This window comes from Microtus oregoni, unplaced genomic scaffold, assembly GCF_018167655.1.
Source record: "Microtus oregoni isolate MIOR12 unplaced genomic scaffold, Mior012 000061F_ref0000440, whole genome shotgun sequence".
NCBI classification, from domain to species: domain Eukaryota; kingdom Metazoa; phylum Chordata; class Mammalia; order Rodentia; family Cricetidae; genus Microtus; species Microtus oregoni.
Genome location: NW_024543871.1, coordinates 4292776 through 4316817, shown reverse-complemented (window position 1 = coordinate 4316817; position 24042 = coordinate 4292776). Strand labels below are relative to the sequence as shown.

General features: G+C 39.2%; 1 protein-coding gene across 1 annotated transcript in view; it reads left to right on the top strand.

Moving 5' to 3' along the window:
• Positions 1–3882: 3882 nt before the first annotated feature.
• Positions 3883–24042, top strand: part of LOC121439416 (THO complex subunit 2) — a 101243-nt gene continuing 81083 nt past the window's right edge. The window contains exons 1-4 of the mRNA XM_041639919.1: positions 3883–3958; positions 19347–19405; positions 21861–21952; positions 23727–23778. Coding sequence (XP_041495853.1) covers positions 3888–3958; positions 19347–19405; positions 21861–21952; positions 23727–23778 — 274 coding nt within the window. The 5' untranslated portion in view covers positions 3883–3887. The remainder of the gene's footprint in view (positions 3959–19346; positions 19406–21860; positions 21953–23726; positions 23779–24042) is intronic.

Below are 24042 nucleotides of genomic sequence, written 5' to 3'. Positions count from 1 at the left end.
GCCCCTGGCTGACATCTGGAAATCATCAATACCTGCCATCATCAACAGATTCTTGGGCACAGGAGCAGAGATGATGCCAGTTCATCTAAGGACAGAAATGAGATGCACCAACACAAAGCCACTAACTACATCCTGTCACCTATATGGAACAGTGTGGGGCTTCCGTCTTAGGGTTTTATTACCCTAAGAATAAAGAAGAATAAAGAAGAGACACCATGACCATGGCAACTCCTATAAAAGAAAACATTTAATTGAGGCTGGCTTACAGCTCAGAAATTTAGTCCATTATTGTCGCTGTGTGATGTGGGAGTCCCCTCTGTGTGCTGTGATTACCATTAATGAATAAAGAAACTGCCTTGACCTGTTGATAGGGCAGAACTTAAGTAGGCAAAGAAGATGGAAGCTGGAAAAAAAGAAGGGCAGAGAGAGATATGCCATGGAGCCTCCAGAGTCAGACATACTGAATCTTTCTGGGTAAGCCACTGCCACATGGCGATATACAGATTAATAGAAATAGGTTAAATTAATGTAAGAGTTTGCCAATAAAAAGCTAGAGCTAATGGGCCAAGCAGTGATTTAATTAATACAGTTTCTGTGTGATTATTTTGGGGTTAAGCTCACTGGGCGTCCAGGAACCAAACAAGCAACCTTCACCCAACAGTTGTGGGAAGCATGGTGCTGTAGATTTAACTGGGAGAACTACATCTGGATAGGCAGGCAGCAGAAAGAGAGAACGAGCCACTAGGTTTGTCTTGAACTTTTGAAACCTCAAACAAAGCATGCCCCCAGTGGCATACTTCCTTCAACAAGGACACACCTCCCAGTAGTGCCACTCTCTATGATCCTATGGAAGCCATTTTCATTCAAACCATCACAGTTTGATAATCTTGTTTCCTCAGTAGCCTCACCACACAAGGACAATGGGAAGTTTGGACAAGACGATGGCCCCTTGGATGGCAATGGCTACCTCCTTGGGTCAGTTAACACCAAGACAAACATGACCATTGTAGTGCTCAATGTTAACAAAAACCTTGAACCTCCTCTCCTGGTTAACCTGAGTCTGCCTCTGCACTGGCATGACTGGTCTTCAGACCCTCATCCTTAGTGGCTGCTTCCAGGAAAAAATCAATAATCTCAGACTCTTCAATGGGTTGGGAGAACAGCTAGAGCTCATCCAGGGACTTGGACTTGATTTTTTTTCTTGGTTGTGAGCCTAACCCTTAATGGTTGAGCCATCTCTCCAGCCCCCAGGGACTTGATTCTTATGTCCTTGACTAAGCTGCCATGCTTGGTGAAAGGAATCCACTCCTCTCTGGCTTTTCCTCTATGAGCTTTGTGACCTTAGCCTATTCTTAAAAGAAAATTCTTTGGCCTCCCAACCTGGGCTGCACAGGTCCTCCTGGCTTTCCTCCTACAATGGTATCACCTACCAACTCCCACCATTTGGTGTTTTCCTTGAGAATCAAGGGATTTTAAATTAATACCCCCCCCACACACACACCACAGACACAAACATGGCCTTGCTGTAGCTCTAGGTAACTTCAAAAGATCAATCACTGTGCCTCAGCCTGAGTTGTTCTGGGAATTACAGGTTTGTGACCGCATTCTCAACCGACCTGGTTCTACCCGCCCCATACCCAATTGATTTCTTTTAACTCCTGGGCTGATAGCTTGCCATTTCTTTCCACTGAATACTTTACTTACAAATATCCAAATTAAGTCAATTGTGCTAGTAATACACTTTTTTTAAATTAATTAATTTTACATTCTGACCAAAGCTTCCCAACTCCCTTCTGTCCTCCTACTCCCTCTCCCTCCCCTCCATCTCCTCCACAACCCATCCCTCCTGCATATTCCCCCAGAAAGGGGCAATCCTCCCACGGGCATCAGTAAAGCATGGCACATCCAGCAGCCATGAGACCAAGCACCTCCCCCTGTATTCAGGCTGAGGAAGGCAGCCCAGCATGAGGAATATGTTCCTAAAAGCCAAAGCATTAGGAACAGCCCCCACTTCCATTGACAGGAGTCCCACAAATAGACCAAGCTAAATAACCATCATATCTATGTAGAGGGTCTAGGCCAGTCCCATGCAGGCTCCTTCCTTGTTGGTTCAGACTCTGTGAGTTCCCATGCCAGGCTAGCATTTCTATGGGGTTTCCTGCTATGGTCCTGACCTCCCTGGCTCCTACAATCCCTCCTCCCTCTCCTCATAAGGACTCCCCGAGGTTGACCCAGTGTTTGACTGTGGGCCTCTCAATCTGCCTCCACCAGTCACTGGATGAAGGCTCTCCAATGATGACCTGGGTAATCACTATTCAGATCACAGGGGATGATGGCCAGTTCAGAATATGCATCCGCTGCTGCTAGGAGTCTTAGCTGGAGCCATTCTTGTGGCCTCTTGAAGTTTCCCTTGCATAAGGCTTCCACCTGACTCTGTAAAGATCCTCCACCCAGTCATCTCTCTTGGCATTCTCCCCCTCGGGCCACCCTCAACCTGATCCCTAAAATTCTTATCCCATTCATCCCCAGTCTAACCAGATCTCCTCTATTTAGTAATACCCTTTATAGCAAAAGAAAAAATATGGTTTTTTTTTGGGGGGGGGGAGGAAATTTCTTATACTTCTTGTCACCATTAATCTTTTTTTCTTTTTCCGAGACAGTCTCAGTACGCAACCTTGGTTGGCCTCGAGCTTGCAATGTAGAGGAGGCTGGCCTTGAACTCACAGAGATCTTTTCACCTCCACCTCCAGTCTTCATAAATCTCGACAAATTACCATCTTGCATTTGGCAGTTTTGAAGAGTGCAAGTCAGAAATTTTGTAGATTGTCCCTCAGTAATGGATATGCCTGCTGTTCCTACAATATCAAATTAATATGTATAACTTGGACATTAGCAATTCGAAAAAATTGATTAGTATGTTTCCTAGCACATCACTGGTAGTCCCAGGATGTCCATCTCTTCCTACTAGCTTGCCCACCTTGCCTACTTCCAGGCTATGCTCCTGTCTCAGGCTCCTGACTGTTGGAATTAAACCTGTGTAAGCCTGTGCCTGGTTTTCTTGCCATATTTCTGAAATAATTCAGTCTTTTTTTTTTCCAGTGTGAGTTCCAAACCAGAGCTTGTTGTAAGCTAGGTAAGTGCTGTGTACCTGAGCTACAGCTCCAACCCTTGCAAATTTATTTTCACCAACATAGGGTGATATCTTCTATATTTTCCTACAGTAATGTTTTCTCTTTGTAATAGCAAGTATTTTGTGGAGAGACTTTGAGCCTGCACCCAGTGTTTTTTTGTTGTACTAATGCTCCCTGGTTTGACAGCTAAAGTAAGGCGTTAGATTTTAAGGATCCTGTGTTTCCCAGGGCCAGCTTTCATCCATCACGCTAGCACGGTCCTCGGCATACCACGTATCGTGTTGCACTTTCCGTGATAATTTTCCATTAATAGTTTGTCGAGATATTTCTTATCTCATGTTCCTCTTTTCCAGAGGACCGCGCCGGGCACGACTTATAGTTCCAGTATCTTCAATGTGTAACAGACCGAGCGCTTGAAAATTTACGTGTTTGAATTAGTGGCTTGGGTTAGATATTACAGGAGATCATCAAGGCTACAAGAGGTCCGGGCCTGGCGTTTTTTATTTATTTGTTTAATTGTTTCTAAAGGGAAGTAAAACGCGATGACTGTTGAGGGCGCGGTCGGGCAGGTACCAGCGAAAGGGACCACCGGCATCTGCCACCTCTTTGTCAGCAAGGCCTGGGACTTCCGCTGGGTGGGGAGGTAGAAATCTAAAACCGAACTCCCAGCTTCCGTCACTCCCCGTGGGCGGCGCTCCCCTTTGACCCCTCGCTTGCTAGCCACACATCCGGGCTACTGTTACTAGCGAGGGGAAGATGGCGGCCGCAACTGTGCTGGTTCCCGCAGAGTGGATAAAGAACTGGGAGAAATCAGGGAGAGGCGAATTGTGAGTGTTCGGGCTGAGGGCGGGAGCCGGGCTAGCCGAGGCCGGGGCGTTGGCCACATTCGGAAGTGGGGTACAGGGGCCGGGGGTGGGGGGGGAAAGCGGTGCCCCCTCCCCCACCCGGGCGACGGTTGGGGGATGGTTGGTAAGGAGTTTCGAACTGCGGGAGGAGCGGAGCCCGTAGCCTCCGCCAAGCAGCTTCCCCGACCTCCCCGAAAGCCCCGCCGTCCACCGGAGCCCAGCTTCCTTTGGTCTCTAAGCAGAACTTCCGTCTTGGCCCCCCAGGTCCCCCTGTGCTCCTGCTCTGTGTCTTTTTTGTCTCTCTTTCGTTTTGCCTCGGCTCACTTGACTGCTTTTCTCTCCGTGGGTTCGCGCCCGGGACTGTTGGGTCCATAGTTGACATTTTTTCTCTCTGTCCCGTTTCATCACTCTGCACTCAAGGCGACTCCTGTAGTTTGTCGCCTGGCTTCTCCTATGCCCGAAGTCTTGGGAGGGCGAACTGTCCCGAACTCTCTCCAGTCCTAGCCGCCAGTGGCAGAAGAGCACGGGGCGTCAGGGACAGCCAGACTTGGCACCTCTGGTTTCTTGGGGAGCGCCAGCTTGTACTGTCCTGGCCCTGAGGTCCTTGGGGAAGTGTGGCAGGGATTGCTGCTTTTTGCCAAGTCCCTACCGGCATGTCACCTCCGAGTGGTTTCGAACTGGATTCAACTTTTCATCCTCAAATGTTGATGAAACCCCATTTTGGCCTGGAATTGTAGCTAATTCTGGTCGCCCTCGAAGCTTTTTTAGTACTTTAGAATGTTTTGTTACTTTTAAGTCGTAAAGTTAGTTTTGTAACCCTCTCCCGGTGACTGGCCACGGTAGAGGTTTTCTGTCCCCAGATAGCCAGCCACCCCCACTCCCCGTTTAAATAGCAAAATTAACCATTGATTTGAAAAGAAAAAAAAGTTCTGATTTCTTTTGATTCGCCTTGGAAATTTAGTAGCCAATCTTAAAGGAGATTAATTCTTGTTAGCTGTTTGGGTTGTCTCCCTCCACTCCCACACTCCCACACTCCAGTCCAGTGTCAGGTTCCCAGTAGCTAGCGGGAAGATAGGAATCTTTGAAACTTTGCAGTGCGGGATTTTACTCTTGTAAAAGGACTTACTCCCGCCGACAACTCCCTGTGCTGTTCCGTGAAACTTGGCAGTGGAAGTCCTAGAATTGGATTGTCGGAATAAGTGACTAGCTTAGTCCACTTAACTAGCTGAGTGACCTTGGTAAATTCTTAACCACTTCGACTGTTTCCCCTTGAGTAAATTGGGAATAATAAACACTCTACTGAAAGGATTGTTGTGAAGACTAAATGCCTGTAAAGCACTTGGCATATAGCAAGTGCTCAAGTGATAGCTATTACAAGAAATATTATTCCAGCTTTTAGATATTTAAACTTCTCAGGACAGCTCTTGCACTTTAGAGGCTCTACCTTTTTGGTTAGCAATTAATTTGGCCTCTGGCTTCACATGTGTTTGCTCTTGTTTGCTAATAAATTGAGAGGTTCTTGAAGAAAGGCGATGACATCTCTTAGTTCTTTTGGTTCAACATCTCCTCCAGCATATACTTACAGTGCCTTAGTGTTTTGTTAGCTCGCAGGTATAAGATAAGCTCTCATTTTTAATTTTTAAGTGTTATTTAACACATACCTATGCGGAGCCTCGAGTGCTGAGAAGGCAGGATGGGAAGCAACTCAACTCAACCATCCTATATTTGTGGGTTATCCTTCCCAAGCAAATAACCCAGTTCATCGGTATTTACTGTCCACAACCTATTTATTCATTTATGGACAGTCATGTTTGTGGGCTGCTCAGCTTGCTTCTAGGTGGATTTCACGTGTGTGTGTGTGTGTGTGTGTGTGTATTTGGTAGTAAGTGCTCCATCAGTGAGCTACATGCACAGGCCTAGCTGCTTTTTTTTTTAACAGTTTAATGTTTTTGCTTCCACCTTAAAATGAGTATTAGGAATAGGAGGAGTTCTGCCTGCTTTGCCTCTGACTGGCAATGGTTGGAGAAAAACCAAGTGATGTATGAAGTCAAGGCTACCTAGTTAAAATGGAATTTTGGGTTTACTGTACTTAGGATTTTCATGTGTGTATTTATTGCATAGCTTGTGGAATGTGGTTTAAATTATAGTAGATCCAAATCAGTGTGATCAGCTTAATGATTATATAAATAGATATAATTCCTTTTATATTAAGAGGACCTATCTCATTTTTGAGACAATGACCTTGTAGCCCATGCTGACCTTGAGTTTCTAATCCTCTTCTGGGTACTAAGATTAAAGGCATGTACCACTATACTAGCTGAGAATTTAGAGTTGGATGGCATAGCTGGGTGTGGTTGCTAACACCTGTAACCCTAGCACTTGGGAGGATGAGGGAGGAGTCCTGTAAGTTTGAGGTCAGCAGGGGCTACACAGTGAAACCTTTTCCCAAACAAAACAACAAAAGCCAAAAGAAAGTTAAAGCTTCATAGACTGGAGAAATGTCTCATGCGGTTAGGAGTGCTTATTGTGCATCTAGAGGACCTGAGTTCAATTTTCAAAATCCACATCTGATGGCTCACAGTTGCCTGGAACTCCAGCTCCATGGGATGTTACACCTCTGACCTCTTCAAGTACCTGTATTACACGCATACCCAAACACACATGCACACACATACACACAACTAAAAATAATCTATAAAAATCCAAAAGCTGAAACTGTATAATATAATGAATTATTTCAAGGTTTGCCTTACTTGTGGATGAACCTAGAGGCTTGTACATACTAGGTAGGTACTACTACTGAGCTATATCTTCAACCCTTTACAAAATTATTTATATTAGCACACAAAGCAATAGGTTTTTTTTTCATGACAGTTTCATACATATATCATACTTTAATTTGCTGACTTTTTCTCTACTACTTTTCTCTACCTGCCTCTTGCTGGTCACTTTTCTCCTCCTAACTAGTCCTGCCGTTTGCTTTTATGTCATGTATATTCCATTATCTACTCTTTTATTTCTTTTCAATTTGAGGCAAGGTCTCATTATGTAGCCATGGCTGGCCAGGAACTCACTTTGTAGACCAGGCTGATAAGTGCTGGGATTATAGGCATACACCACCATGGCTGACCTCCGTTACCGACTCTTAATCTAACCGTTTCTTTCTTTTAAGGTCTCTCCATCTCTCTTGTCTCTTATGACCTATGCACATCTATATGTACACTTAAAAACATGGTAATTTTCCTTAAAATAATACACGATTTCCTGTTTTATCTCTTTTCCTGCAAATTTCATTTTTCTTTATATCCAGCCTGTTTTGTATTTTCCCTTTTTTTTTTCAAAAATGGGGTTTCTCTGTGTAGCCCTGGCTGTCCTGGAACTAGCTATTTAGACCAGACTGGCCTCAAACTCAGAGAGAGCTCCTCCTGAATGCTGGGATTAAATGCGTGCACCACCACTGCCAGGTGGTTGCTGTTGCTGCGCCTCTTCCTTTTTTAAAAGACACTTTTTTTTGAGACAGGGTTTCTCTGTAGCTTTGGAGCCTGTCCTGGGACTAGCTCTTGTAGAGCAGCCTGGATTCAAACTCACAGAGATCCGCCTGCCTCTGCCTCCCGAGTGCTGGGATTAAAAGGTGTGCCAAGGTTTAATATCTCCCAGGCTGATTTGTAACTTTGAAGCCTTGAATTCATTATCTTGCTTCAGCCTCTTGTCTGTTGGGATCACAGGCACGTGCCACCATGCATAGCTGATAATTCATTAAAAAAAAGAACAACAAGTGCTTTCCAGTCCTGAAATTTTTCTTTTTAAAAGTGTTTTTTTTAAAGTGTTTTTTTTTTTCTGAGACAAGTCTCTTCTGTGTAACCCTGGCTGTCCTGGAACTCGATTTGTAGATATGATTTGTAGTAGACCAGGCTGGCCTTGAACTCAGAGATCTGCCTGCCCTTCTCCCAAGTGCTGGGATTAAAGGGGTGTGCCACCACACCCAGCTTTTTAAAGTATGTTTTTAAAAGTTGTGTTTCACGATTTAAAAGTTGTGTTTCACGAGATTGCCAAGTTTTTCTAATCTGTAGTATGATAGCAGTGTATAGCTATTTTGAGAGTTATATAGTGTCCATAGTGCTAAAAGCGGCATGATGCTGGAAATAAGTTCAGAACTAAAGCAATTTGCATAGCATGCTCAGAGTCCCTGGGTTTGATCCTCAGTACTGAAAAAAAGGAAAAACAAATCCCAAAGCAAAATAACAGTAACAACAAAATCCAACATAAACTGTATGGGGCATTGTTTTCTTAAATGAAATATTTCTTTTCTTTTTTTTTTTTTGAGACAGGGTAGCTTTGGAGCCTGTCCTGGAACTTATAGTAGACCAGGCTGGCCTGGAACTCAGAGAGATCTGCCTGCCTCTGTCTTTCAAGTGCTGGGAATATATTCCTTAATTTTTTATTCCTGGTACCATGACCACAATCTGCATGTAATGAAAAAGTGCTAAGGCAGAGACCTTAGGAGTGCACATCTAATTGACATTTTAGCATTTTCCCCCCAAAATGTTCCCTTGGCAGCCCTAAACAAAGGATTTCCTATTCAGACTGCAGTAGTAATTTCTGACTATAGATCATATTTGCTTCTGTCTCAGACTTTTAGACTTACTGTCTCAAAGTAACCTGCAGTTTCCCTGACAGCTCTCCAGCTAACAGCTATAACCCTTTTCTGGTGTCTTAAAACCTTTTACTGTGTCCACCACCACTGAGACTTCCAGAGCATTGAAAAAAATTGTTTTATTTTTTTGAGATTATAACGTCATTACATCATTTCCACTTCCTTTTCTTTCAAACCCTTCCATATAACTCGTCTTGCATTCTTTCAAATTCATAACTGTCAGAGCTTTTAAAGGAGGACAAATGTGTAACTAATGAAAACCAACTGTCTGTTCTATAGAATATCTTGGTTTTGAAGAATAAGCTTTGTTAGATAATAAAGCAGAAAAGTAAAATGATAATTTTTATCTTTCCAAACAGTATATCCCTCATATGCCTATACACTATTAATTTCTAGAGAGTATATGTATATGTATACATATATATTTAAAATTGTATTGTGTTTATGTGCACACATGTGTGCAATTGTGCATGCTAGGATGGAGGTCAGAAAAAATTTTGTGGTAGTTGTTTTTTCCTTTCACTGTGTGGGACCAGGGCATCGAATTCAGATCATCAGGCTTGGCAGCAAGTCCCTTTACCCACTAAGACACCTCTCTGGCCACCAAATATATTTTTAGATGATAATTAGAGAACTTATAGGGTTAGAGAGATGGCTCAGTGTGAGAACATGGACTGCTCTTGCACAGGACCAGAGTTTATTCCCACTGTCCATGTTGGGTTACCAGCTACAAGCGTAGTTGCAAAGGAATTCATCACATCTAGCATTCTTGGACACCTGTACATGACATGCACACACTCAAAGACACACATAATTAAAAATAATAAAAATGAATTCTTATGGGCTGAAGAGATATTTCAGCAGTTGAGAACACTTACCTCTCTAAGTCCCTGGGGTTCCAGCACTCGGATGGTGGCCTATAACTGCCTGTAACTGTAGTTCCAGGGGGTGTGTCACTCTCTTCTAATTTTGCAGGCTCTTGCATGCATGCACATGGTGCACATACATACACTTAACCACACATGCATGTACAAGAAAAAAATCTTAAATCTTTAAAAAAATTATAAAACTTGTAGCATGATTTTTCCCCCCAAGAGGTATGAGTACAGTAAAGGGATCATAGAAGTAGTTGTTTTATTCGGTAATTCTTAAGTAGCTTGGGTATGCCTGGAACTTGCATAGTTCAAGCTGGCCTAGAACTGATAATTCTCCTACTTTAATGTCCTAAGTGCTTGGTCCCCAGCTCCTGAAACTATTTTTTTTTGAGACTGGGTATTGTGTATTCCAGGCTGGCCTTGAACTGGCTGTGTACCATAACCTTGAATTTCTTCACTTCTCAAGTGCAAGGGTTGCATATGGACCGATGATATCACAACTAGTTTAGGTGGCACTGGGGATGAACCCAGGGCCTCCCTCTAACAGCTCAGTTACATGTCTGGACCTGAAACCTTTTCTAATTTGATTTTCTATTTTAACTTGTATTCATGAACTAAATGTTAAGTCTTGGTCTGTTTTTTCTGGTAATATAAATTTATTCTTCAGAAAATGTTGATGCAACATTAGGAAGTTATTAAGTTACCACTTTTTGTTTGCTAAGTTACTTTATGATGGTGAAGTAGAGTGAGTGCTATTAATGTAACTGATGTTTCCTACTTACAAAGGTAGAGCTTTTGTTAATTTGTCTTTTATAATAGTTCTTGCTCTCTTTCCACAAGATAAAATGATTTTGTCCTAGTATTCATTTTAGAGGGTAATATTTGTCATCGCATTGATAATAGAGAAAGCACATTGCTTAAACAAATTTAACCTTTCATTTTATAAAAAACTAAGTGTAGCACAGATGAGTAGCAGCCTCTTATGTGAAGCAAACTTGCAAGCTGTGAGCATAAGTAATTCAGGCTTGTTTGTGTTCCATTTTTGCTGAAAAAAAATGGGAAGATGAAAAGCTAGGGGCTGGAGAGATGGCTCAGAGTTTAAGAGCACTGGCTGCTCTTCCAGAGGATCTGAGTTCAGTTCCGAGTGTCCACAACAAAACAAAACAAAAAAGAAGCATTCACAGTGTACTTCTGAAATCATTAGAAGAACATTTCATTCAGATTTTCACAGATCTTTGACAGAAAGTAAATTTCTGTCCTTCCTCTCAGGTAGTTGAGGCAACATTTCCGTAAGAGTACAAAACGAGTTTGAAAAGTGGAAAAACTGGTAAACTCAAATAGTAAAAGAGTAAAATATTACTGTTTTTTGAACTGAGGTGGAACATTTGAATAATTTTAAGGTCATATTAGAAAGGGCAACTATTCAAGGTCATTTTGTTTGTCATCCTTCTGTAATGTAGTTTACTAGAAGTGTTTGACAGATAAGACAGTAAGACAGATTCAACATTTAGATCCAGTTACTTGTAAGTATATTTGCTGGTCTACTATTAGTGGATTGCTTAGGAAAAACATAGTTAAATCTATACCTGGGAAAAAAGTGTTTTTTTTTTCGAGACAGGGTTTCTCTGTAGCTTTGGACACTGTCCTGGAATTAGCTGTGTAGACCAGGCTAGCCTCAAACTCGCAGAGATCCACCTGTCTCTGCCTACTGAGTGTTGGCATTAAAGGTGTAAGTCACCACTGTCTGGTGAAAAATTCTTTTTGAGACAGAGTACTCCTATATCCTAGGTCTGTTTTTGAACCTTACATCTTGTCTCAGGTTCTAAGTTCTGGGATTACAGAACTTAGATCAGGATCACTATTGGCCAGATCTGCAATTTTTTTTGGGAAAATTTTTACTGCTTGCTTTTTGTTTCCTAGTATATAAAAAAATTCTCATTTTATAGTAAGGCAACACACAGATCTGTTATGCAAGTGAATTGACTGAATATGATATCCCATTAATGATTTTGTACATAATTTGCACAAATCTTTGAGGTGCTAATTAATAGCTTACGATGACAGTATTATCTTCACGCTAATAAATGTGCTTGTGGCCTAGTGAGTGGATAATATAGAATTACATTTCAATTATTCCCTAGTTATGTAATGATGACTGTACCATAGGTGGGAGTATGGAACACTGACACAGTCCTTCCTCAATCATTGGAAGGCTTATTGAAAAAGACAACTGTGTTAACATTGCTGAAAACCGTAGAAGGTGAAGCTGTTGAAAATGTGAGGAAACAAAAGCATTTGTCATAAGGAGAAAAAAGTTTCAACACCCTCCCCTTTTGAGACATGATTTTACTCTGGATTCCACACTGGCCTTGAACTTGAGTAAACCCTGCCTCAGTATTTCAAGGGCTTGAGGTTTTTCAAGTGCATCAAGTGTTACAGATAGCTCCAATTTCTTTCTTTTTCTCCCTCCCTCCTACCTTTCTTTGAACATATCATGCATCCCAGGCTTGCCTCAAGCTTACTGTTATAGCTCAGGTTGACCTTCAACTTCTGATCTTCCTGCTACCACCTCTCAAGCTATGGAATTCCAGGTGTGTGTCCCACACCAGGTTGGTGTGCTGCTGGGTATCAAACCCAAGGCTTCTATATGCTAGGTAATCACTCAGTCATCTGAGCCACATCCTCAGCCCATGGTAAGTTTTCTGTACATGTGTACAAAACTGAGTACCCCCAATATTGGGAAGGCAGAGGCAGGAGGATCATGCCAACTTCAGCTACATAGTGAGTTTAAGGTTAGGTTGGGGTATGTGGACTTTGTTTCAAAAACCAAAACCCCAAAAACCCTCCCACAATAATACCTGTATACAGTGTGTAATCTTCAGACAAGGGTATTGGTATATCCATCACCTCGGATCTGAGGTGATCCTCAACCTTCCTAATGCTGCAACTCTTTAATACAGTTCCTCATGTTGTGGTGACCCCCAATCATAAAATTATTTTGTTGCTACTTCATAACTGTAATTCTGCTACTGTTATGAATCATAATGTAAATATCTATTATGTAGGATATCTGATATATGTCCGCCCCTTGTGAGTGTCAAGACCCACAGGTTAAGAACCTCTGCCTCAGCTATTTACTGAGAACACATGAAAATTCTCGCTACTGCCATTTTTTTTTTTGAGACAGGGTCATATTCCACAGGCCATCTTGCTAGTTCTGTCTGATATTCTTTACTAGTTAAATACATTTTTAATAGGTGGCCATGGGTGGTTAAAATTTATAATGGGATTTTCAGAATTTATGCAGATATAACTAGTAATTGCTTTTCATTGGCCTTTTATTCTTAATTTTGAAAATAATTCTGTTACTGTGATTGATGTTACTTGGGGCAGAAAAATCATAGTTTTTGGTTTGCCTGGGCTACAGTGTAACTTCAAGGCTAGCTTGATAAACTTGGCAAGACTATCAAAAAGAAAGCAGAAGAGGGATTATGATTTATCTTATTGATATAGTGCTTGCCTAACTTTTATGCAAGGCCCTAGGTTCAATCCCCAGTAGCACAACAGCAAAGAAAAGCAACGTGTAAGTGAATGTGGATCAGCAGATGTTTATTGTGTTGACTTTTTCTAACCAAGAATAGAGTATCAAAATTTATGATACAGAGTGGCAAGGTGTAGGGGTATGATAAGAGATAATTTCTGTAGGGGATGGTTTTGTAGCATCATATTAGCATAAGATAGGATATATAAACAGAATCTGAAAGCTTTTTCCTCCAGTGCTGAGGATTGAACTCTGGGCTTTGCACATGCCAGGAACATGCTCAACCCACTCATAAATTTGAGAGGGAGTGGAGTGGGTACAAGAGTTGGAGGTGAGAAAGAGTAGGGTAGAAATGATGGAATTACAGTAATCATGAAATTCTCATAAAAGAAAGAAATAAACTCTTGTAATAGGAATTCATCGATCATGGCTGGGCATGGTGGTACATGCCTTTAATCACAGCACTAAGAAGGCAGGAACAGGCACATCTCTGTGACTTCAGAGGCAGACTGGTTTACAGAGTTAGTTCCAGGCCAGCTAGGGCTACATATTGAGACAATATCTCAGAGAATGTTCGTCTGTAAGATTTTCTTCTAATTTCTTTTTCTTTTTCTTTCTTTCTTTCTTTTTTTTTTTTGTTTTTTTGAGACAGGGTTTCTCTGTAGCTTTGGAGCCTGTCCTGGAGCTAGCTCTTGTAGACCAGGCTGGCCTCGAACTCACAGAGATCTGCCTGCCTCTGTCTCCTGAGTGCTGGGATTAAAGGCATGAGCCACCACTGCACGGCCAGATTTTCTTCTAATTTCTAAATTGTGAAATTGAACAACAATATAGAGAAGTGCCTAAATTCTAATGTGTAGAGTTTAGAGAATTATGCAATTCAAATGCAAGTCAGGTATAGGGGTAAATGCCTATAAACCAACATTTAGAGACTAAAACACAGGAGTCATGAATTTGAGGCCAGCCTCAGCTACATAGCAGACTTAGTGCCAAAAAGCAATATAACAGCTAGACTCCTTGGGCATACATTTAATCCCAGCACTCAGAGACACGCAAATTTCTATGAGTTCAAAGCTAGCCTGGTTTCTATTTAGTGAGTTCCAGGCCAGCTAAGGTTACATAGGAAGACCCTGTTTCAAAACAAAACAAAACAAAACAAAACGCATATTAACAAAACAACATATACCAAACTGAATGTGCCACCTATTTTACATTACCACCAGGATAACATCACCTCTTTTTCTGACCTCTCTTTTCACCTCTGTGGTAATCATCATTTTGACATTTATGTTTTGGTCCTCCATATTTCACCTCATAAACTCTGGAATTATGGGCACGTGTCACCATACCTGACTTTTAAAGTTAGTGTCACATAGTAGTGAGGATTTGAAGATTGGCCAGTCTGAGACAGGGGGATCAGGAATTCAAGGTGTTAGCCTAGACAACATGGGACCTTGTTTCAAAAACAGGAGCATCAAAAAAAAAAAACTTAGAAAAAAAGGTCAGTGTTATTTGTATGCAGTAGAATACTTCATTGTGGCTTATTTTTTTAAGATTTTATTATTATTTTATTTATTATTATGTATACAGTATTCTACCTGCATGACAGAAAATGGCACCAGATCTCATTATAGATGGTTGTGAGCCACCGTGTGGGTGCTGGGAATTGAACTCAGGACCTCTGGAAGAGCAGCCAGTGGACTTAACCACTGAGCCATCTCTCCAGCCCTTCTGTCTTCTGTCTTTTGTCTGTGTTTCCATTTATTTATCTTTGCTCTCTTGAGGTGCTTCATGTTGTTTGTGGGTTATGCATGTTCTTAGTACATATTCAGTCTTAAAACAGTGTCCTTAAACATTTTTTGAGGTTCCGTCTTGGTTGTGTAGCTTTTGGTGTCCTGGAACTCTGTGTAGCCTAGGCTGGCTTCTAACTCATGACAATTTTTCCTTCCTCCGCCTCATGTGCTAGTATGTGCTAGGAATATGCCATCATGTTTGGCTAATAGTGATCTTTTTGTTGTTGTTTTTGAGATAAGGTCTGGCTATGTAACCCATGATGGTCTGAAATTAATGATTAACATCTGCCACTACATTTGAGATTAATGGTGACTTGTGAACAAAAAAAATAATTCATTTTAGTATCGTCAAATATATCCATTACTTGCTATATTAGTACCCTTTATGCTTACTTAATGCTTCTTAATGTATTTTTTCCCCCTTTCTTGTTCTTTTTTTTTTCTGAGATAGGGTTTTATGCTAGTCCAGGCTTTTCTGAACTCAAGAAAATCTTCCTGCCTCAGTCCTCTGAGTGTTGGAATGTTCCTTCTTGACTCTGAGGTTAATGAAGTTGTCCTATATTACTTTAGGAATTTAATTTTGCTTTTTAAATATTAATGATATTGGTTGATTATCATAGAAAAGAAACTATTTTGTGTATGTGAATGTGTGGCATATACATTTGTGCGCACATGTGTACACACATGCATGTGGTGGTCAGAGAACAGCCTTGTGGAGTCACTTCTCTCCTTCCACCTTTGTATAGGTTCCTTGGATTAAATTCAAACTCTCAGGCTTGGTGGCAAGAGCCTTTTTTCTGGTAAGCCATCTTGCCAGCCCTTCATTTTTCAGTTTTTGTTCATGGCATTGATTTATATTGTGAGTTAGGGATTATAGATTGTTGTGATTGAAGTTATGAAGAAAATGTAGCCTCACCCAGCTAAATAGTTGGCAAGGGCAATACAATTGTATTGGACTTTTTTTTGGTAATTATGCATATTATTGTTTGATAACATCAAAATTTTCTTTCTCTCTGTGTGTGAATGTGCGTGTCTGTGCTCGTGTGTTTTCTCCCTTCATCTGCATGTGGTTCCCAGGGATTGTACTTAGCCCCTGTGCTTAGTCATCATCTCACTGGCCCTGCTTTTCATTTTTTATTGTTATTTTTAAAGACAGATTCTGTGTTGTCCTGGCTGGTTAGAATTCAAGGGTTCAGGCGATCCTTTCTCCCTGTACCCCGAGTGGTAGTTGAAACTGCTTTAGTGCCAGGTATGATGGTGCATACCTGTAAAACGGCAGTGCTTAGAAAGCAGAGACAGGAGGACTATTGTAAGTTCCATAACATGCATTGGCCACTTGAAAAATTTTTTCACTGTATTATGTAGCTCTTCCAGATATTGGCAAATTTCATTGTAGAATATCGAAAGTGCATTCTTTATTTTCGCCAGCAAAGCTGATCAGGGAAACCTTTATGAAAGTAGTCATCACTATAGTGGCAGAAATGAGTTTTTCAAAATTCTTTAAGTTTGAAAGCTTAGGTTTTTATCATTGACAATAAATACTCTGTTGTTTTCCTTGAAGGGACGAACTCAGTTCATTTTTGAGAAAATGGCCTGCCAGATATCTTTGAGTCATCATAACTTGTTAGTTGTTTCTCAAGAGGGAAAAAATGGTGTTCTGTAAAAACAAGATATGTAAGCTTACAGTTAAAATGACTGTGTGTGACATGTTGGGGACTGTTATAATCCCAGCACTTTGGGGGTCTGAGGTGAGAGAATTACATTGAATTAGAGGTTATTCTAAGCTACACAGTGAGTACTATTCCAACCCTAAATAAAAAGACCCCGTCTAAGAAAAAAAAAGATAGATGTATAAGTAGTTTCTATGCAAGGAGCTGTTAATTTAATGCTGAGTAGGAATTTGTTATGCAAACTCATTTTATCAGAGTATCTGAAAGACATTAAAAAATGGCAGCATGGGATGTGGTATTGCACACTTGGAATCTCAGTGCTTGTGACACTGAGGCAGGAGTATCTAGTGTGCCAGGCCAGCCTGAACTTAATGATAAGATCCTCTTTCCCCACAACAAAAAGCCAGGCCAGCACTCCAGAGGCAGAGCCAATGAAATGCATATCTCAAAAAAACCAAATAGTTCAGAACTCAGGAATATTTTTTTGTAGGTGCTGGAGATTGAACCCAGGACCTAATGCATGGCTAAGAATTGGCTTTCCACTGGTCTGTATTCCAGCCCCATGTTCTGGAGTTGCATAAAATAATAATGAATGGAATAAGGATTTTATTCTTAAATAATATTTATTTAGATAGTCTCTGGGTTGCAGCTATGCTAAAAGATTTTTGAGATTTTAGGGTTGAGTGCTTTTTTTGTCTAGCATGTCTACCAAGCTCTCAGTCAGAAGTGTGGAGATAAAATTGGAGATAGATACACTTAAGAATTACTGCCTTAGAAGTGGATGAGATCACCCAGGGTGTGTGTATCGGGGAGAAAGTGATGCTGGTAAGAGCAAAAGCAATCAAATACAAGGACAAATGTGCTTGCAAGTGAAAGAGTGATGATTCCTCTGAGAAGGAAAGGAAGGGAGGGGAGAGGAGTTAGACACCCCTAAGCTGAGGTTGGAAATGCTCCAAAGTCAGAACTTCTCGAGCCCTGAGATACTACAAGTAGAAACTTCCATAACTGACATGTTGAAAGAACACAGCTTAAGAACACTGTTTATTTAACTGTATCCCAAGAAGAAGAAGACCCTGTTACTCCCTTTCAGCTACAGTAACCCCTTTTCTGTGTATGTCCAGGTTCTCCTATGCAAGTCTGCCTATAGAATAATAAAATGGCATGTCTGGTCCACTGTACAGTAAACTTTGTTGAATGTACAAAATTTTAAAAATATTATATAAGATTATTTTTACGGGTTTGTTTGTAAAAATGACTTAGCAGTTAATAGCACTTAACTGCTGTTGGAGAGGATCTGAGTTCAGGTCCTGCCACCTATGTTGGACAGATCATAACTGCCTATAACTGCAGCTCCAAGGGATCTGACATCTTCTGTCCTCCACAGGCACATGAACATGGCATACACTAACACAAACATACACATACAAATAAAAATGAATTTTTAAAAAATTACTGTCAGGGAGGCTGGAGAGATCTCACCAGAGGATCTGGGTTCAATTTCCAGCCCCCACATGGCAGCTCACAACTGCCTCTAACTCCTGTTCCAGGGGATCTGATACCCTCACACAGATATACATGCAGGCAAAACACCAATGTCCATAAAATACAAATAAATTATTAAAAAATTACTGCCAGGATGTACGTATAAGATGTATATGAAACAATGAATTTTGTGTTATACTTCAATCTGTCCTCAGGTGAGAAAATATTCTGAACTGAGAAAAACAGAAAACAAAAAACAAAAAAACTAAGTTCTGGAATCGTTTTGGTTCTAAGCATTGTAGATAAGGGATACTCCTCCCCACAATATATTAATTCTTGTCGTGTGGGTTGCCCCTTTTGCTGTTTTGATTGTTTTGTTTCTATTGTGGTTTGCATGTTTTCTAGTTTGGTCTAGTTCAGTAGTCACCAACTCTTTGCCAATCTTGTTTCATCTATAATTCCCCTTAATTTTTTTATTGTTTTGTAGCAGATAGCTTGTTATCTGTAGTGTTAACATTGAAGAGGAGAATGCAGTATTATTTTTTGACATTCTATTTCCTCTGGGGTGGTATATTTTTTCATCAGTAGCTAGGACATAATGCTTGTAGTCTGTTTTTATGATGTGAACAGCCATTGACAGATGGTGAATTTTTTTATTACGCATCTTGAAATGAAGATGTTCTAATTCTATCGTTTGATTGGCATATATTAATTGTACAAAATAATGGACTTGCTTATGATATTTTTATTTATGTATACAGTTTACTGTGATCTTATTCAGCTCCAATCACTCTCCCTTCTATCTTCCTGCTGCCCTCCCCTAAGTGACCCTTTTATGTTATGGCCTTGTGGAGGAGAGAGAGAGAGAGAGAGAGAGAGAGAGAGAGAGAGAGAGGAAAGAGAGAGAGAGAGAGAGAGAGAGAGAGAGATATTCCTTATCTACCTTGCCCTCTTATTGGTTGAAATAGTTCAAACTGGAGACATTTTGAGATAGTCTCAAATTTGCTGTTAGCAGAGGCTGATTCTCTCTTCACTTCCTGACTCCTAGGATTATGACCATGTACCACTTTGCCCAGTAGAGACAGTCCTTATCTAGTATTGGGTTACCCCATGTTTACATGTAGCAGCAGAAAAAAAATTTACATAAAAAATTATTTGCCAATTTTTGGAATAATGGCTGATTGTTCTCTTCTAGTTCTGATGGGTTGGAAGATTGGAGTTGGCAGTTTGTTTTGTCATGGTCATAGGTATTTAAATGTATCTGGGAAATTTTTATATACTTTTTCGGAGATAAAACTCACTCCTTAGGAATCAGATGTTTTTAGGATTGGAAACTGACAGATTTTTTTTTATTATAGTTTACATTTATGCCGGATCCTCAGTGAAAACAAAAGCCACGACAGTTCGACCTATAGAGGTATGATTTTTCAAAACTATTTTAGCTATCATTTTTGTTTGCTTAACATAAATTATTTGATGTTGTGTGTGAAAACTAAAGTTCTAAGAGTGCATGCATAGAAGACCTTATAGTTATTAATATAACTGTAGTTGCAATAAGATTATACATCTTGAATACATGCATTATTTCATCTGCCTTTTATAATTGAGATTTTGTACATTTATTTAGATTTCTGTAGTTAGCTGTTCAGTAATAAATGTGAGAAAAAGCTATCCTGGGAAGAAAAACGGGTTTGATCATATTTGCTCTAAAAAATTTCCACACACCCATTTCAGTGCTTTTACTAAAGCTGGTTGTGTTCAGGTGGTGTCTGGGGAGCTTGTTAAAGGCAGTTGTCATGGAAAATATCAGCAAAGGAGTTGTTTGCTGCATGTCACAAATAGGATTTATTAAGTAAAATGTTACATAATTAAGCAGGATGTAGGTTTTACTTTTATGGGATTTTGGTCTTTAACATTCATTAATTTAAAATTAGGCACATGGATTTGGCAGAAGACAAGCCAAAATAAAAACAATTGTGTCTGATTTATAGTGTTTTCATTTGTAGCTTTTATTGCAGATAATCCCATAAGGTTTTTTTTTTCAGTATAAAATGAATGTTTTTGTAACTAATACTCTTTTTTGTTTTGTTTTGCTTTTTGAGACAGGGTTTCTCTGTGGCTTTGGAACCTGTCCTGGAATTAGCTCTTGTGGACCAGGCTGGCCTCAAACTCACAAAGATCCACCTGCCTCTGCCTCCCGAGTGCTGGGATTAATAAATATGTGAGCCACCACTGCCCGGCCAGGGGAGTTTTTTTAAAAGCATTTCTTTTTTCACTTTTTTTTGCCCTGAAAAGATTTTAATTTTTTTCCCTAGAAGGGGATTATAACTAGACTTTCTTTTAGTTTCTTTGAGGGTGAAATGCGCTGGGACAGGATCTCATGTAGCCAGGTTGGCCTGCAACTTGCTGTGTAGCTTAGTATGGCTTTAAATGCCTGATCCTCCTGCCTCAGCTTCGTGAATGAATGCTGGGACTATGGGCTGGTTGTACTCTACCATGCTTGGTGTTTGTGTGTGTTTGGAGGACGTTTCCTTTGAGGACTTTTCTACTTTGTCATCCCACGGATTGAACTCGGTCTCTCAGAAATGGTAGGGAATCCCTCTACCACTTCAGCTAGATAGCCAGTTCCTAGGCTTTCTTTTACATTTGTGTTTTTATTTTTTTGAAAAGGAGTATCATGTAGCTAGCCTATGTTGGCTTGGAACTTGATAAGTGTGCTGAGGATGACCTTGAACTGTAGATCTTTCTGTCTCTATCTCCCCAGTGCTTGAATTATGGGCTACAAGCACCTGCCATTATATACCCAGTTTTATGTCTTGCAACACAGGGCTTCTTGTATGATGGGCACTTTACCAACTAAATTATGTCAGTAATTCTCTATTAGTATTTTTTAGAGATACTTGTTTTTCAACATTTAATGATTTGAAGGAGAAAAAAATTTAGTATGTGGAAATAAAAAAATTGACTCAAAGGTGTTCAGTCAACTTCTAAGTCCCCACTCCCTAAAAGACTTTTTGTTTGAGGAAATGGGTTCGTGATAATAGCGTGGATTTCTTTCTTTTGGGGGGGGGGCACGTTTTTTTTTATAGTTGACAATTCTCATAAAATTGCCATTTTTGTATGTATACACATGTATTTTTTTGTTTGAATTCTGATAGAAATTGACGAGAAAGAATTTAGATTTTTGGAAGGAATGCTCTATCATGTTTACTCCTTAGGTTTCATTGTAGCCCTGAGATTGAATTGAGTATATTCTGAATATATTTAGACCAATCTGTGAAGGTAGCTGGTGGGGAAATGGTTAATTTTGTTTGTCTTGTTACGGCACGGTGTATTCATATAAAATATTTCTGAAGACTTCAGGAATATGGTGGAAACGTTTTAAAATGGGTTAGTGGGTCAGGAATGCTTGTACATGTCTGTAAATAGGGTTGAGGCAGGATTACCCTTCAGAACTTATTGAGACCTTGTCTAAAATTAAAAATGGCTAGCGATGTAGATTATTGGTATAACACTTGCTTAGGGCACATTACGTCTGCCAGGACGATCAGAAAAGAAAACGAAGTATTGAAGAAGAATCTAAATACTAAATGATATATATAGTAGATGTGTGAATATGTGAAATTTGCAGTCATGGAAAGAATCTATGCTTAACTACTAGTCATATTAGAGTAGAGAAGGAATGATTAACTTTTTCCTAAACTTGCTAGTGTTTGTAGAACTAGAAAAATAAGTTGCTAGAGAGAACTATTATAAATATGTTTTATTTTTGATGTTTATAATAATTGTGAGAAATAAATAGACTTTCCAGGAGAGTTTGCCTTTCTTGTTAAAGAGACTGCCTTTACACTTATGTCTTTTATGTTCAACAGATTTTCAACAAGCTCTCTATGAGTTGTCATATCACGTCATTAAAGGAAATTTAAAGCATGAACAGGCATCTAGCATTCTTAATGACATTAGTGTAAGTATATATATGTACAACAGTAATTGTTGCATATCTCTTCACTTTTGATACAAAGATTTTTGCAGTGTAGAACATACATTTTCCAAAATAATGGTTGTTTTAAGGTAATATTGATAAGCAATTTTTGCCAGACAGCAGTTGGTATTTTAGTCTTTTTGTCTGGTTGTAAGGAAGATAAGGTTATACAAACTGGGTAAGCAAAATGACAAAACTGTAATGAAGTCAGTGTTCTTAAATAATGTTTTAACTCTAAAAATAGTTTATGTATTTTCTTCAAATAATGTTATTTTTTTGCAATTATAATTAAAAATTTCTTAAAATTAAGGATTAAATTATTTTAAATTGTGGTTTCATAGTTCTGACATTCATTTGTATCTGCTTCCTACTTATTTTTAGAAAATAACAGATAGATGTGTTTTAAACCTTTAAGTGGCTAATTTTATTTTCATTTACATTTATTGGAGAATTTAGGCTAGATTCAGAGGAGTTTGCTAATGAGTCATGTCATTGGTGCTTCATATGATTCTTGTGCTTTTCTTGAGTGGTTTTAATGGAAGTTTTAAGGTTAGCTCTTCTGACACTCCCCACCCATGTACATTTGCGAAGTAGGAATTTTAGTATGTTTTTCTCTTTTATCCAAAAACTGTCTCTAGTTAGAGTAACTTTAGTTCATATTGAAGTAGTATATTTCTTTGACAATTAATACTCTGTGTTGGAAAAACTCTTATGCCTTTCTATATTTGGTCTTCAATTAACCTGACTATTTGCGTTCATAGCCCTTGAAAAGCTAATAACTAAGATAATTTCATTTTAAATTAGGAGTTGATACAGTTTTAGTCTGTCTGTCATAGTAATTTTTTCCATTTACAAGCATAATGTAAATAAACCTTTTTGTATACTTGGTCCTTAGTAGTTACTGTCTCCTTTACTTTGACTGCTTCATTGTATCCATATGCTACCTCACTGCATTGCCTTTGTCATGGCTTTTCCATAGTAATGTACATTTGTCTGCTATCTTAGCCACAGAAATGAATTTATGTGACTGGCAGCTGCCGGCTTTTTTCTTTAGAATTTCCTTTCTTACAGTCTCTGAAAATATATGAATTTTAGGGTTGCTATAGTGCTAGAAAACTACTGATTACAGTAAGTGAACTGTGATTCTTACTAATGGGAAATAGCTCTAAAATTGATCATGGGAGTAGCAACTCAAGAAGCAAATGTGGAATGCTGGTGCTTTTGTCCTGAAACAGGATTTGGGGGTAGGTTTTTTTTTTCCTCAAAAGCTATAAATAAGAGTGAATAAAGAAAACAAAAATTGATAGTTATTTTATCTTCAGAGAATCTCAAATTGTGGAATAATTGCTTTTAATTGATGTAATTTTTGGATTTTTGATCTTCTGGTCCTATAATTTTTGCGTGGATCAGATGTGGATATAATATTAAAGTTTTTGATGAAAATGTACCAATTATTAGGTGCATGTGAAGTATTCTACATTTTAGTGTTTTTCTGAGGTGCTTTTTGAAGTTACTGCCATTTTATTAACTATCCTGTATTTGAAATTTAAATAGGCAGCTCTTTTCTGTGTGTGGTTTTTGAGACTGTGTTTCAGTATGTAGCTCTTTTTAGCCTGTGACATGTAGACCATGCTGACCATGAGATCACAGAATGGTGGTGTTTAGTTGACTTCTAGGTTGATAACCATTATTCTGAAGTAATAATACTTTCCATGTGATATTCTGAAATTTATTGTAAATTTATTTTTTAATTTAGGAATTTCGTGAGGATATGCCTTCTATTCTTGCTGATGTATTCTGCATATTAGGTAGGTTTTAAGCCTTTATTTTACATGTAACATGTACCTGTGGTAAATTCATGTTAAATGTTTTCTTTCAAGGGTTGGGTTTACAAATATGAAAATGTTTCTGCAAATCTTCAATCATTTTTAACTTTATACAGAGTATAGTTTTGTAAATCAAATATCATTACAATTAATTTTTGTGATGATGTTTGATTTATAAAACTAAAATAGCTTTTCAATATTTTTTCTGTTTGACAATGTATAATTTATATAAATTTGAGCTAAATG